Genomic DNA, 17,339 nt, shown 5'->3' with positions numbered 1-17,339 from the left:
TTACAGCATTTACTATAGACGTTTACTATAACTACCCTCTCCTCCTCCCACACACATGGTTCCGCAATCTTCTTAATAAAATACGCTCCTTTCTTTGTCTTAACTGCCCCACCTGCATTGCCTTTGGCAAGCGTGTCCACTCCACCTGGGATGTTGGGGTTGGGTATGGCAGACATTCGCTTATACTACTGGGCAGTTCATCTGCTTGTGGTCAACGACTGACTGAATGGCTGATGGGAAGACTCAGCGTCTAGACAACATTAGAGGTATGTTATACGGGAACCCCATCCCTTCATGCCTCCTCAAACCCACCCAAGTGGTCCTTCAAACATGGCGTTTGGCACTAAAAATGGGCAGTCTGGGACAGGAAAATCACTTTTGCGACCCCGCTATGGATGGGGTGATGATCCAGCACACATCTGCTTTATCTGGTTTTAGAAGCTGGGATACAATAGCGATCACCACAGTAGGAGATGTATGGCATGTATCCCACATTAAAACATTTCAATGCCTGTAAGAGGAGCATGGCCTGCATCTCTTCAATTTTTCCACTACTTACAGCTAAGCCATGCTCTTGAACAACAATGAGTTTACCTTGAGGCTGTCCCCGACTATAGCCCCCTAGAAGCTCAAATTTTGATGGGCCCTATTGTAAGGAGGGGCATTTCCAAGATTTAAAAATCCTTTGTACTTAATTCTCTGGATCTGTTTACAACTTTAGGCTTCCGGCGACAGGGACAGCTGGGCCCGCTAGAGGACTCTGATTGGAGGGATACCCACATGTCTCCAATGACGGTGGTGATATCATCGAACCTCAGACTTATTCAACTTAACTTCTTACACACAACCTATATAACACAGCTGAGGCTCTGGCATGCGGGCATACTGGTAATGCAATTGTGCTGGTGCTCCCCAGAACTAAGGGTGCACTTTTATCACTTGGTGTGGAAGTACCCCCAGCTCTCCCAGTACTGGCGGTTAATTGTTGCCATGTTATCCAGAGTGCTCAGGAAGCCCATAGACGTTTCTCCAGTGGTGGCATTACTGGGAGTCTTGGATGGGGTTTGCAATTCAGCTGGAGATAAAACCCTGCTGTGGATCAAAACTGTGCTGGCCGCACAAGATATTGCTATGGGCTGGAGGGAATTATCTAACCCCTCACTTGGGACGCGGGTGTGGGCGATGAACTGGTGCACTAAACATGAGGAAACAGTCTACTTATCAAGGGGCTGCCCCAAGAAACACGGAAAGATATGGGGGAAAATGATTGTCATATTGGGGGTTACTGCAATGATCTAATTTGTGATTATTCTGTGTCAGTGTTGGGGTGGTCCTGATGTATACAGGGATAAAGGGTTGTTGTTCAAGATCCTGGATGCATTGATGGAACAGACCTGCTGCTTTTTTTTCTTTTTACATTTGTTAGTCTGCAGGGATGGTGAGCTTGTCGGCAAGATAAGCAAGGTGCTGGTTGTGATGGCTTAGTAAAGGATGCAGCTGGTTTTGAAGATTGTGCAGGCCGGCATGGGGAGGCAATAGATTAACATCATGATGGGGGGAGGTGATCATATTTGCTCAAGTCTTGAACGAGACATGTTGTGGTGTGTAGGTTACCCTTAAGGGATAACAGTATGGACTCCTCTTGAAATCCATGGAGAAGGGCCTTACCACCATCCAGATGCAAGATTATGAGGGCTTCAACAGCAGTTCTGAAGTCACTTTCTAGAAGAAATGATTTTACCATCTTTAGAAGAAAGAGCTGGTGCCAGACCATCTTTGTTTTTTTACTGCAGTCTGCTCCTTGAGTGTGAGGTTGGTGTCCAGTGTAAATCTAAGTAACATGACATTCAGTGAAAGATGGGGTTCGAAGCTGTCATGGTTCGTGTAATTGAATCAGGTCTGTACTCTTTCTTGTTTGTTGTTCTTGGCAAATAACCAGATTTCTGTCTTGGTTGGTTTGAGTTTCAGATTGGTGCTGGACATCTAGGTCTGGATGATGTGCAGGCAGTGTTTGAGACATCTAATGTTCTGAAGAAAGAGAAGTCTTTGAAGTAGAGTTGTGTATCATCAGAATATTGATGAACCTTGCTGCTGCTATATGTGAGTACTGATCCTAGGAGGCTTGTTTCCAGTCCAGAGGGGGCCTGGCTTGGCAGTTCTGGCTGGACTGTTCTCAAGGGGGATCAGGGTCAAAACTGATTTGCATATGGCTGGATCTAAACTGGAATGGCACGGGGAGCACAAAAAACGATGGATGTAGGTCAAGATCTCTGTACTGGGGTTAATGTATGACATTGTTCAGCATTCTGTCCATCAATTTTTTTTTGCATTTGTCACCCGAGTGTGACGGGTATGCCCAGATATGGGTCCCGTGCTCTCCATGCCACTGGAGTCAAGCTAGCCTGGCTGATGAGGGGTGAAACCCCGAAACCGGTCCTAGGATGCTTGTTTACAGTCCAGGAAGGACCTGGCTTGGCAGTTCGGGCTGGACTGTTCCCATGGGGAACAGGGTCAAGACTGATTTGCACATGGCTGGGTCTAAACTTAAATGGCATGGGGAGCAAAAAATCGATGAATTTAGGCCTAGATCTCTGTACTGGGGTGAATATATGATATTGTTCAGAATTCTGTCCTTCAATTGTTCCTTTTGCTATCTGTGAGTACAGCCTCAAACAGCTCTATCTAGATGTTGAAGGTGATAAGAGACAGTATAGAACCCTGGGGACTCCTCAAGTGATAGGAATCTTTTGGGATGTGAAGGTGCCCATATAAATAAAATGGTGTTTGTTGGAAAGGTAGAAGAAGACCCAGTGAAGGACATTGCTGGATAATTCCGGTCAAGACTCCATGGTGTGTATACGGCTAGGACGGTTGACTGTCAAAGGCAGTTGAGAGGTCTAGAAGTCAGGAGGCAGACTTCATGTTCATCTATGGTCAAGAAGGCACTATGTACGAGGTAGACATCTCTATGCTGCGGTGTGATCTGAAGCTAGACTTGTAGTGGTGCTGGAGATGGTTAGCAGTGATATGACCTTGGAGTTGCATTTTCAATTATCTTGCTGATAAATGGTAGGTGAGTGATGGGTCGGTAGTTGGCGAAGTCATCAGGGGCTAGTGAAGGATTCTTTTGGAGTGGGAGGATCTGCCTGTTTTGGGAGCTCTGGGGAGATGCCTTGAGTGAGGAGACATTGACAAAGGTGAAAAGGGGTGAGAGAGCATCCCCAGAAAAAGCTTTAATGAAGCAAGTGGGTAAGACATCATCTACATGAAAAAAATGAAATTATGACCCAGATCAACTTTTATTATCCTATATTTCAACGACAATCGCTCAAGCACACATTCAAGGGAAAACAAGTTATCCATAATAGGCTGACAGAAACAAAATACACATGTATAATATTTTTACAGCATTTGTCTAAAATGGGTGCCGGAGGTTTGAATGACAGGCCACGCTTCAGGAACTCTGAAAAGAAAATACTAGGGTTTAACATCAATACCATAATAGTGGATATTCTTTTTACTTTGTTATGGTTTATTGACTGGATCATTCTACTAGCCAGTGACTTAATTACATTTGCCATTTGTCAAAAGGTCTCTGGAGTAAAATACTGCTGATGCAATTAAAAGGTAAAACGTTATTATGGATTTTACCCAATCTTATGCCACACTAAAATATCATTACCTTTTACCATTGTTGGATTTAGTGAAGGAAAGTGAATTAAATGCTTCAGCTAAAAAATTAACATATATTCTGGAAGGTACCACCTCTCTCTGATGTTAACAGATTTTCAGTCTCCATAAATGCTTTGTTGCAAAGACCAACTATTCTGAGTTTCATTGTCACGATTAATTCAAGACAGCAATATAACAAACACAGTTAATAGGCCTCTGAAGCAGGTGGCTTGGTGAACTCCCTAGGGGAGCATAACTGATACATTTGTCCATTTTCATATCTCAATTGCACTGTTCTGGGTGCTGATAAGACCTTGATTCATCTCTTGCAGATTATCCAGAATGCTGCCGCCCGCCTCCTTTTCCGGTTCTCGAGACATGCTTACGTCTCTCCCTTGCTCCACAAATTGCACTGGCTGAAGGTTGACAAACGGATTAAATTCAAGGCCTTATGCTGCATGTTTCGAACTAGACACAGCCTCACCCCTTCTTATATCCAAGATCTGGTGTCTCCGTATGTCCCTTCCCCATCGCTGAGATCCGCCAACCTCGCACTGTTTACCACGCCTAGGTTCCACAGAGCTCGTATTAAAGGGCGCTCCTTCTCCGTTTTAGGTCCTAGACTCTGGAACTCTCTTCCGGTAGCTTTTAGAAACTGTGACTCATTGCTTACTTTTCGTAAGAACATAAAAACCATGCTCTTGAACTGCTCTGTCTGATTCTGCCACCTAGCAATGTTGCTATGCCTCTTGCGCAGGGAGACCCTGTTGGGTAGCTGCATGCTCTACAAATCTCTTAAATAAATAAATAAAAACTGTACAAAAATTGCAAGCGAAAAAATCTAAATATCACAAGTGGATAGAAACTTTTCCAGGGGCGTCATTCCCAGTGCCCTGATATTTCAGGAGGTTATACTGCACCCATAAATTCATTTGCGTAATTTTTTTTTCATAATTACATGAACATTCGCAAAAATTATATGAAATTGTGTGAAATACAAAACTGGTATTTAACTTTACATTGTAGCACATTTCACCTTAAAAAATAGTACAAATACCCAAGTACAGTGAACAATAGCCATTCACGTTCTGGTAGATTGCATTGGTCCTGTTGCAGCAGAATTAGGTCACATTGCATAATAAGCATAATGTGAAATTCGTGAAATTATGCAAGATTACACCTGTGTAACGGAAATTTCTCCTAAGCCCAATAAATACTGATACTACAAGTTGTGTTATTTGCTTGGTTTAATACCACCTTCAAATTCAGATTTGGTACCTTTAAATGGTGGCACCACACCACAACGTTTCCCCATTTAGGAGTGGCAAAACTCTGAATACTGCGTTTTGTTTCCTGCACAAATTCTTCCAGAAAACGTAGGGAAATTTCTGTGATGACAAATTATGATACTTTAGCACTACTTATAATACCAATAGTCATTAAGAGATCTTTACTTTTAACTTCTGCTACTGCCTCTTAGGCAATGCATGTATTGGCAGGTTCAGCACCATTTTTTCTTTACAGGTCAATATTGTGTTCAATCAGTGAGGACCCTGAAAGTTCACACTTTCTATGACAGGATGACGTGGACTTGAAGATGTACAGATGCTGACTAGTCAAATGATAATGTTGTGGCTGCAACTTGGACTAGTTGTAAAATCTCAGATTTCACTGTGGTTTAGGAGGGCCTCTTGGAGGGCAGGCAATCCTTCATGTATACCGAGGAGCCGCAAACCCAATGTTCCGTTTCGGACTACTGAACTGGTCCATACGCTGGATCTAGGTGTCATCAGCATAAACATGGAAGGCTTGTGAATCCCCAGCAAGGTCAAATAGCCCAGGTCCATGTTGGACCATCTCACAGATTAATAAATCTTGGCTCATGTCACAAAACCCACGGCCTAGTCCTGTGGTTTACTGCTATGCACAGCAGGGTTTGATGGCCCTGGTGGGCTGGGCATGTCGCCTGAGTTAAGGCCTTGTAGTCAACCTTCACTGAGAACCGCCAAAAGGCATACCCAGGGGGGTTAGCCATAGTGCCTGGCCATAGGCCATACCCAGCGGGCAATTCTTACTGACAGCTGAAAGCTACACAGATCAAATGCAATGGTTATTGCCTCACAACATTTATACTAATAAGTACAAGACTTAAAAAGCACACGTAACAGATACTTAAAGCATTAACTAAGAGTACATTTCTTTCATAGTGTTAAGGCTAATGTAATAGTAATCTCACCTGTAAAATTATTTACAATATTTGTAATTGAATCTGTCAAATTAAGGGTAAGATCATAAGCACTGCATTGGGTGTTTAAGTTATGGCTTGCACGGCTGTTGTGCCAGTTATCGATGTGGAGTTCATTATAAGTTGCAAATTTCAGTGGTTTTCTTGCTTTTAATTGAATGAACTATGGTTTTTTATGTTAATTTTTTCTCAGGTTATTTTGAAAAATTTAAGGTGTTACAACACAATCTAACCATACATATATTAGATGTATGAAATTAGGATACTAGTTGGGAAGGATATGACCCATTCAGTAAGGCTCAAATCTCTCTTTTACTCAGAACCAACTACTCCTTTGTAGCACTTGACTCTCTAGAGTTGCGAAGTAGAGCGGTCCAAGGCTTAATTAGCAGAGGTGTTATGTGCTTGCGGTGCAGCTTTGAGGAATGTAACAAACAGCACTTAGGGCCTTATTATGAGTACGGTGGTCCTAGAACCGTCATACTGGCGGTGGCAGTCCAACCACCACCACTGCAGGACTGTACACCATATTTCGAGTGTGGCCGTCGGATCGCCACAGGACTTCCTCGTCTGCCGGGATCTAGGATCCTGTGATGGTGGCACAGCAGAAAGGGGCAGGAATATGCTGGTGGTGCAGCTGCGGTACCACCGGGCATATTCCGAGTTGCATTTCCACCAACCATTTCATGGTGGAGAGGCAACTAAGGGGGCCTTAACAGAGCTCCCTGACGCTTATGGGCCTGGGGTGCTATGCAGGGGGCACATGTTGTGCCCCCCTGGAATTGCATCCCTGTTCCTGCACGGTGTGGCCTGCATGACATGGTGCATTCCACATTGTGCTTGAATGTGCTGCAGGTGCTGTCATGTCGGCGTTCTGATGTTAAGGCTCTCCTATGAGCCTAACACAGAGGCTGTCGTGAGACCACAGCAGAAAAGCCAGTGTGCCCTGGATCCAACTCAGTATCCGGCGGGCAGGCGCAACACAGGCTTGGTGGTTCTCCTGCCAGCTCAGCAGTGGTGATGTTGCAGAAGGACCGCCAAACTCGCAATAAGGCCCTTAATAAACTATTGTCTAGAAAGTGACTTCCTTATAAAAAGGAAAGTACTTTATTACACATTATTCAATATTACACATATGCAAGATAGTAGGTAAAAACGCCTATGGTGACACCCTCTAAGGAACCTCACAACCAACAGGGGGCACCCATTCTAGAAAGGGTACATACCATAGCTAGCTTCTTAAATGTAACCCCTGCACTGCAGGTATCTCTAGAAGTTTGCACACCAGCAAGCCCCAAACCCTAAAGCCACAGTACCACCCAAACATATACTGAACATAGTATAATGGGGTGTAGTCATTAAAAGAAAGGCTTACTGGCTTCTAAATTTTTCATACCTCCTTGGAGCTTGATTTCTGCACTGTTCTACCTCTCACACATGCATTACGGTAATGACTCTCCCTCTTTAGCTCCTTACCAAAAGTGTGTCCCGTGTCTGGGCACCTGGTTTTCTCTTTACCCAGAGTCTCCTTCAGCAGCACACCCTGTCCTCAAGTAGAGCACCCTCCCTGCCTGCACTCTCCAAATCCCATGGCTTCTGAGCCACTTGGATAGCATCTGTGTGTCAGCAAAAGTTAGGGCGTTCACTCTTATGGCAGAGCTTCCCCCTTTAGCACCAGTCCACAGACGCTTCATGGGCAACCGCTCCTCCAAGGTTCCCCAGCAGGTTCACCCTTCTACTGTGCCCCAGATGGCGTAGGGAGTCCAGTGTGCTGGTCAACAGATTTCAAGTCAGTACAAGTCCATCCATCAGGAGTCTAGCAATCAGGGGTCCAGCCCTCCTTGGTGTCCTGCAGAGTACATGCATCTCTCTCCTTCTTTCTAAATGGGGTGGAACGTTCAAGACAGCCCAGTACTGAGATGATAGATCATTCGTCCACCCCTGCTCCAACCATCCTACACATTATTTTGGGACTTTTCAAAATGGCCACTTCTCTGGAGACAGACTTCTAAGAAAGCCTATGCCATGCCTCTAACTGGCACAGCTGCCTGATCATTTCCCTCCAAAACTTCAAAGGAGAATTTCTCTCATTGCTGGTTCCAGAGGTTTGGCTGCATCTCTTTGTTTCTTTTGGGTTGAGCCCTCCCCAGCCTATGACAGTGTGACAATGTCATTAACACATCCAGGAACAACCCTAATCACTTCAAGATAGCCCTATGGTATGGGGAATATTTTGATGCTCCAGCTGGCCAGCAGAATAATTAGCACGACCTAGCAGGATGATTTAAAGACAGAATCTATTTTAGACCTGGGTCAGAGAAAAATTATAATTCTTTGAGTGCCAACTGGGGTTCAGATATGTTAAAAATAAGATGTTATTTCTGCACTCAAGATCCTTGTTTAGTATGGAATTCAGACATCAAGCGAGTCTCTTAGCATAAAGCTAAAGCTAGGCTAAAGCAAAACTGTACTCAAATGTAGATTTCAATGAAAAAGTACAAAACAATCAAGCACCACATACTTCAGTGAAATATAACAGGTTGAGACTATAGAATGACCAATAAATTCCTAACTTCAAAAAACCCAGTACCTCTTACCCGAGCTGCACAGCAGCAGACCTTATTTTAAAATGCATCCATTGGTGACTAGCACTAAAAAAACAATTTAACAGAGCTTGCAATGAGTGTGACAGAGTGACACACACCCAAAATCAGGTAGTCTAAAATGCAAAAAACTATGGAGTTTAGACGGGTCAGAACCCACTGCCTCGCAAAAGATATACATTCAGTTAGATACAGTTCCATGCATGGGACAAAAATTAAAGGGGGGACTGATTCCCCATTTTATCTCCCATAGGAAATTTTGTTCCCAGCTACATCACAACCCACTGAATGAATTGTTGTTAAACTTGGCATAAAATAGAACTTTACCTACAGAGTGTGCTTTTCTCGATTAAGTTTACATCATTTTACTAGTTCTTTGAGCTTAGTATTTGAACATAAGGCCAGGCATGCCTGATAGGGTGACAATTTTGAATATCTTGGCCATTTGGAGTATCGATTTCCAAATCTTGATATTTATCACTCACATTTACATTTTTTAACAAATGAAATAGTCTAATGAAGGGGACTATTTTTTGCCAACATCCACTGTGTTATTTTCACAGTGTGAAAAGTGTTTCCAAAGCAAAGGGTGTGCATGTTGCAATAAGAAGTGGTTAAAATTTAGATAAAAAAATAAATCTAACTTTTAACAAAAAAATGCTGTACTAGAGAAAAGACCCTGATCAAGTGCAGATTAAGGTGCTGCAGGTCTGGTTGAACATTCAGCCCAATGACCAATCACTGCTGCACAAGGCTGAAGACCATGCACAATGCCAAAACTGTACATGAAAAGTGAATGAAGTGTATCATAAAAAATTAGGTATATTTCAGAGATTGCTAACCCAAAAACCTGACATTTGACACTCAGGATATGTATGCTCACTGATCTACTTTCACAAATGCATTATTGTTGCTTTAGAACCAAACAATATAGTAATGCACATTTGATCAAGATTAGGTCTTAAGCTCTAGGTCTCATTTTTCAGTTTTTTCTCCCACACTGTGACTCTATCACTTTTGTTTTTCAGTGTATTTTTTCAATTGTTTTGCCACTTTTCCAATCTTTTTGCCTCTGTTTAGGTGATTTGCCAAATCAAACAGAGCCAACATATCATATGCAACAATCTCCTCTACTGAACCCCTGGAATCATATCCAACTTTAGTCCTTCCCCCACAAACTTCATCATCAAGGCCTTCATCCTGCTCGGTGACCTTAACTTCCACCTAGATGACCAGATTGACATCAGCTCCATCCACCACCTAGCAGACCTCAGGATCCAGGGCCCCACCCACACAGTAGGTCACCCACTCAACCCCATCTTCACCTACTTCCCTAACATCTCAGTGGACACACTAATCACTCTCACCTATACCAACCACTACCTCATCCAGCAAACAACTACTCAACTAGGTAAAGGCTGCAAAAATCCAGATCATCCAAAAACAATGAAACAAAATCACTGATTAGAACTGGAATTCCAAACACCTTACCGACAGTACCCTCCAGCCCACCAGCCTAACTCATGCTGTCTCTAACTTCAATGTATGGATAACCACCTGATGTTGACTCCATGACCTGGCCCAAACCAACTCCAAAACCTAGACCACACACCACATCAGCTGGTACACCGAGGACCTTCAACTCACGATGAACACCACTGTAAACACCTGGAAAGATGCTGGCATCTCTCCCGTGATGCCACCGAAAGAGCCTCTTTCTAGGTGGCCCTAAGACCTACTTCCAATGCCTCTAAGCCGTCAAACGTCTAGCCCACTTTTCCCGCATTCAGAACAGCCAGACTTTCTCAAAAGAAAACTTTGCCATTGTCAAGGAGCTCACATGCCCACCCGTGGACTCTACATCTATCACCTTTTCTCCATCATCTTCTCAGGGAATATCAAGACTATCTACAGTAACTGCACCCCCAACTGGATCTGGCATCTCTCGATCTCCAATAAACAACTGCCAGCAGCATGCCAGGTCCCCAGTTGACCTCATGGATGGGAATCTTGACAAGGGAAACCACCAATACCATGCAATCCATCTTATTCAGAGCTCCCTTTGGCCCCTGCCCTCACTACATCTTCATCAGAGGACTTCAACCCATCTGCTCAGAGCTCAGTTCAATACTAAAACTCTTGCTCACCACCACCATCTTCCTAGACACCTGGAAACATGCTACCATACTACAGCTCCAGAAGAAGCCTTGAGCTGAACCCATGACCATGTATAACTACAGACCCATCTTCGTTCTACCCTATCCTACCAAAGTCTTGGAAAAACTGGTCAACTCTCACTTCGACTGCTACCCTGAGACAATCCTCCTCCTAGACCCTTCACAATTAGGCTTCAGAGCCAGCTACAGCACAAAGACAGCCCTCATCACTGCCATGGACAACATAGCCCTCATCACCTACATGGGGGTCATGGCAGCTCTCATTCTACTGGATTTCTCTGCAGCCTTCAACATTGTCTCCCCCATCCTCATCCAGAGACTCAAGAAGTCTGTTAACTAGGTCCAGTCTTACAATGGATCCGCTCTCATGCCCTTAGCATTGTCTCAACCACAGATGACACACAACTGATCCTCTCCCTCTCAGAAGACATGCCTACCACACAATCCGACTTCGTCAATGCATGTTCGACTTAGCAGACGGATGAATAGGAGCTGCCTCAATCTCACCTGCAATAAAACCAAAGTTTTACTGTGGGAAAGTAGGATCTGCTTTTATAGTTCCCCCCACTTTTTGCTTGGTGGTATGCTGTTTCTGATTAGTCTGACTGAGATCCTGCTAATCAGGACCCCAGTCTCTCTGCTTTCTCCCCTAAACTGTTATGGTAAGTACTTAGGTACATCCCAGATGGGATACTGGGGTACCCTTATAATTCCCAAGTATATGATACTAAGGTACCCAGGGCATAGGTAACCCAGGTGTCCCCCTGGGCTGAAGCATATAATATGCCACCCATGGGAGACCACTCAATTTGTAACTACGAGCCTGCCATTGCAGCCTGTGTAAGCTGGTGCTAGCACCACTTACTAAAGATATAGGTTTCCCTATATCTAGGGTCACTGCACTTAAAACCTATAAATCACCCTTACAGCAGGCCTTTCCAAACCTGAAGGCAGGGTGCACGGATCTAAGTGTGAGGGTGCTCCTGCATGAGCAGCACACTCCTACAGCCTTAGGAGTCCATTCTCCCGAGTTGTAAGTGAGACAGCCATAAAACATATAGAGGGGCACCATGTCATTACGCGATGACCATCTCCGAAACTGGCTGTAACAAACCCTATCGTGTTTGGTATCAAACATGTTGGAATCACACCCCCACACTGTAAAAAGTGTGGGAGGTAAGATTCCAAGCACTGTAAAGGCCCTCCGTTAGGTCCTCAGTGCTCCTGGTTCCTGCCGTCTAGACCCGGACAGCACAACATGGCTGCTGCCGACCAAAGACATGATTTTGACCTCCTGCTGCTGAGCCAAGCTCAAGCAGGGGAAGGCAGAGCAATAGGTATCCTGCCACAGGGAGGTTTGCCACCTCCAAGACAGAGTTAGTATATTGGGGCCGGGTGGGAGCACTTGCCAGCATCACTCAGTCTGCTTGAGGGGCACATTTAGTGCCCTCCTTGCATAGTCCAGTTAAAATCTGTATGCGGTTAATACGCAACTGTACTTGAAGATCTCCTCCCAAGAGGACATAACATTGCTAAATGATGCTCTCTCACAAACTCAACAATGGTTAGCCCAGAACCATCTTTTGTTAAATACTCTCAAAACTGAATTCCTTCTGATTGCTCCCCCCAACCACTCTGCTCCTACCCTGGACTTGCTTAAGCAACTCACTGCTCTTAACTGCACCCCTCATGTGGTTGACTGCTAAATCGTTAGGCATCACCTTGGACAAATAGCTAAATATGCAAGTGCACATCAGTGCAACCATTAGGGGAGCCAACTTTCAACTCAACACCCTTAAGAAAATCAAGCCTTTCCTTCCCCCAAAGACATCAGGCCTGCTGTACAATCCCTGATTAACTCTCGACTGGTTTGGTGACCCTTGCTGGGCTTCCCAAAGCTAGCTTGGCCCCGCTCAGAGCTACTCTAAATGCATCGGCCAGGCTCATCACTTGCTCCAGAAAGCATGACCCCATCTCCCCCGACCTTTTGCAACTAAATTGGCTATCTATCGAAGCTAGGATATGTTTCAAGATAGCTTGCTTGATGCATAAAGCCATACATTACAACACCCCAGCATACTTGGCAAATAAGCTTGAACTATCGGGATCATGTCGGAACTTAAGAAGTACATCCACCCTACTTTTGAAACCTCCCAAATTCAAAAAGAAAAGATCTTCCACTCGTGCTTTTACCGGTCTGGCTCCAAGAATTTGGATCAGATCCAATCCTTCCACTGCATCTGTCGAAAAACAGGTCAAACGGCTATTCTTGCGTAAACATTGACAGCATCAACTTGTTCTCATTCTCTGTCTACAAATTTGATTCTTATTTTACACCATTGTTTCGATTTATTGTATGCTTGTCTGTTAAATTGGTATCTTGCTCTAGGGCAATTCTGATAATCTACGGGTCGAACCAACTCCCCAACCCCTGACCTTTATTGACCATGTATGGACTTAACTACACCATTTGTACCATTGTGTTTGGTCTTATTCCTGCTTTCGCCACATCTGTGCAGCGCTCTGAGACCCGTAAGGGTCTTGTTTGTGCTTTATAAATCTATTTAAATAAAGAACAAATAAATAAACCAGCTCAGGGAGCTGTTGGTTCCTGCTCTGGTGAGAAACTGGACATGGGAGTATCCTCCCCACTGTCCAACCCCTCCCCTAGGAGGGAACCATGAATCGTCCCAACCCTTTCCTTAGGGTACTTAAGGGCTTACCTGAGGGTGAGTAGCTAGATTCATTGTGGGACCAAATTCATTTCAGACACCACTTCAACTTTGACCATCTAGGCACTCTGGACTTCGCTCTGGGCATCAAGGCTGCAACCGGGAAGACTCTTGCTGCCCCTGATCTCTAGGCCCTGCTCGTCTACTGCCATGTCCATGCCTGTGCTCCATACAGGAAACCTTCCAAGGCCTGTCGGCATTCAAGACACCTGAAGGAATCTCCCTTGACGTGAAGGAGTCACTTCCTTGCATCTGCAGGCACCGCAACTAAGCTGACCGGTCAGCTTATCCTGGGCTCCCACGGACTCCGAAAGGCTCAGCAACACAGGTTGTGGTTTTTCACATCCCTCGAGGCCTGTTGTGTTCTCTCACCAAGTTTGAGGCCAGTATCCCTCGTCGGAGCTGCAGGAGCATAAATCCTGTGCACCACATCAACTTGTCATTGCAAAGGCTTGTTGTCTTCCTTCCATCAAAATCTTCGGGCGCCAAGTAGCCCCATTCTCAAGCATCTTCAGTGAGCGGACTCTTCGACCACACCGCATTGCTTGCACCGTGGGCCTGCTTCTTAGGTAAGCTTCCCAAGGTCCTCTTGCGACTCCATTGTCTCTGGCATGTGGGTCCTGTCAAGGGTCTAATTTGAATTCTTTGGGCTCCCCTGATTGCTCGGGCCTGCCCTGACTCCCCTGATTGTGGTGAGTCTCTTGGACCTTGCTGGTCTCGACATTGCACCTTCTTAAACTTCCATGTTGGCTGCAGTTGCCAAGGCTTGTTGGTGCTCCTGCTGGACACTGACCCCTCAACTCTTGACATCCGACGTGGGTCAGCTCGTGTATTGCTCCTGGACTTCCACAGCCTCGGCTGGTCCACCCAGCTGCAGTTTCAAGGTCACTTTCAGCTCTCCTGCAGTACACGAAATCCGTGGGCATTCGGCTACTGTGCCTCCTGGTCACTCCTGAGTGACATAGACTCTGTCCCCTCTGCTTGCAGGTTCTTCACATCTTGAATCCTCCTTTGGGTTCCACCGAAGACTCCCACCTTCTCCAGCAGCGGCATCTTTATGAAGTCCTTGATTGGGTTCGACTGCGGTTTCCGATGCCACTTCACACCTATGCACCTAGCTTCCCTTGTGCAGGTATCCTGGTTCCTAATGTATCCACAGGTGGGTGGCTCTACAACCTACTGCCTTCCACAGAGTTTCTTCAGGGTCCACTGGAAAGGGTCCTCTTTCTTTAAATTTGCAACGGCGACTTAAACAGTGATTTGTATGAAGAATACGGTCGTGTTCCCACACTGCACACGACCTCCGTGGGGCTCCTAGTTACTCACCTTGGGGGGGAGTTACTTGGGTCCCCAGCACATTGACGTCCTCTGGATATATCCTTAACTCGAGTCGTGGTTTGCATACCACTATTTTAGTATATGGTTTTGTTTCCCCCTGGGGACCACTGTGTATTCTGTGCTATTTACGTGTTTCTATTGCAAAGTATTGTGTGCATTGTGTATATCTCTAGGTAGGAGATATCTGTATGTGTTAGTGAGTGTCTTATAATAAATACATATTTTTATAAATACCTTGTGTGGTTCTTTTTCATTTAATCTATACCTATAAGATTATGTTCTGGTGAAACAAGCTGCGTTACACTCCTTCTGGACTAAGCCTGAATGCTTCTTTCCACAGCTACCACTTAGAGAGCTTTCCAAGGTTGTCTAAGACCACTAAAATCACCATAAGGGTTGTCTGGACCAGTGCATGGTGGCAACTTTACATAAATATACATCATATACCGAGCCAGCCTCTCACAATTACTGTTTGGCAAATTCACCTCTCTATGGTTACTGACCTGGTGGCCCCTAGACCTAGGACTGGCACCCATCCTACTAACATCCCCAGAAACTGGGCATCATAGTAGACTGCCAAATCTCCATTTCCATCCAAGTCAACTCAGTAACAGCAATGTGCTTCCACACCTTCAAGATATCCACAAAAATATTTAAAGGATTCCCACTGGACACCAGGAGGATGGTAACCCACGCCCTCATCACCAGTAGACCAGACTATGGCAATGCCCTCTACGTAGGCATCTCCACCAACTTCTCCTACAGACTTTAAGTAGTTTAAAACGCAGCTTGCAGACTCACACTCAACACCTTCCTTTCACAAGCTCACATCTCCAAACACCTCAGAGACCTCCACTGACTCCACATTCAGAAACGCACTACCTTCAAACTCCCCAACCCGGCCAAGCCTAACTCAACAACTGCATACACTTCTACATCCCATCCAGATACTTCAGATCGGCTAGTCTATTCCTCACCCAGATCCCCTGCATTCGGTGCTCAAATATTTCGGTTGGTGTGCGCTAACCGAGGTGGAGATAGGGTGGGGGGAGGCGTTGCCATTGTTGTAAAAAACACGTGGGAGTTTTCTACCTCTAGGCTGGGCCAAATTGGTAATATTGAGGGCTTGATCTTTTGTATCAAACTCTCACCGTCATTCTCCTTTGCTGGTTTGTTGCTCTATAGGCCTCCAGATTGCCCTAACAGCTGTACGCCTGATCTTTGCCACATCCACTGAATGCCACTACCCTGGAGGAATACAATTACGGGGTGTGGTATATACCATCTATTCAGAATTTTAACATTAGAAATAAGGCATAAAATTGAAACTCCATCTGTATTTAACAAACTAAATTCCACATATTTTGCATTTTTGCTATATATTTTGCCCAGAAAGATTTTGCCAAAATCTATCAGCGGTAAGGCAGTGTGGTTGTGATTTATTAGCACCCCGCTCGAAATTCTAACACAGATCAAACTTTAACTCCCAGTATGTAATCATGGCACCAGTGTGATTCTAAAGTACATACATAATGCCGAATTTTGGCCATTGGAGATTGACGAGTAGCTACATTTTTCAAAGAGGCTAAATCAAACATGAGCATGTTTTACATGACATATGGAAATGATTACAAGGGGAAAAACCCAATGTAATTAAAAACAATAATACTACATTAAATAATTACAGCATTCAGATAAAATAGGGTGTTCTAGTATAGCTTTCCCCAGTTCTGTACTCTTGTTGTTGAAATATTTTATCCCAGCAGATGTTTAGCGTCAACAGCTGTTAAAGAGATCTTGATGTGTACTACTGTAAAAGATACATTGTAATATATAGCCAAACAGCCATGTGTCCCACTTACCTACCATACAGTATACTCATAGAATTAAGAACTCTTACTTGAGAATATATTTGAACAAACTGCATTACACTGTTGTTAACCTTATAAGAAGACTTTAAATGTAAGGACAAGAATCCAATGTTATTTATTTAAAGAGGATAACAATATGCTACACAGATCTACATCTCTAGCTTTACTTTGAAGTTGATATAAGAACTCTCAACCACGCTGATACAAATGCGGTTACACTTTGCAAAAGAGAACTATAACAATTTTACACAACAATAATTTTTAAATGACAAATAAATGTGAACTATAAAAGAAAAGTTGTAAATGTTGTACATTACCCTTACTCCCATGAACTTGTCTTTCAGCACAATCCAAGAAAGTAAGAAGACAAAGGCTTTGTTACAACAAAATAGAGCAGAGACATCAGTTGCTGTCAACTTCTTTAAAGCCAGCAAATATAGGTAATTAGTCAATGTCCAAAGAATGGAAAATGGAGCACTTCGTTTTAGAAATAGTTTCAACGTCAGACCTTCTTCACCAAAAATACGACTGCATTCCCTAAGAAAATAAAATATTTTAAACACTCATTTCTGATTTTGGCAATTGTTAAAATGCATACTTACAGAATGTAATGAGTTAAGACTTCGCCATATATATTACATATATTGATAATGATTGCCTTATGCAAATACATCGCTGTATCATTACTTCACTGTATTATG

The 17,339-nt window shown here is 44.1% G+C and overlaps 1 protein-coding gene across 2 annotated transcripts in view; it reads right to left on the bottom strand.

Annotated features, from left to right (window-relative positions):
• Nucleotides 1-17,339, bottom strand: part of SLC35F4 (solute carrier family 35 member F4) — a 527,883-nt gene that overhangs the window by 90,487 nt on the left and 420,057 nt on the right. For both annotated transcript variants that reach the window (XM_085626142.1, XM_085626141.1), the window contains one exon: nucleotides 16,956-17,175. In XM_085626142.1, coding sequence (XP_085482268.1) covers nucleotides 16,956-17,175 — 220 coding nt within the window. The remainder of the gene's footprint in view (nucleotides 1-16,955; nucleotides 17,176-17,339) is intronic.

Source organism: Triturus cristatus, chromosome 9, assembly GCF_964204655.1.
Source record: "Triturus cristatus chromosome 9, aTriCri1.1, whole genome shotgun sequence".
NCBI lineage: Eukaryota > Metazoa > Chordata > Amphibia > Caudata > Salamandridae > Triturus > Triturus cristatus.
The sequence above is the reverse complement of the archived record's forward strand: the minus strand, read 5'-3'. Positions and strand labels throughout refer to the sequence as shown.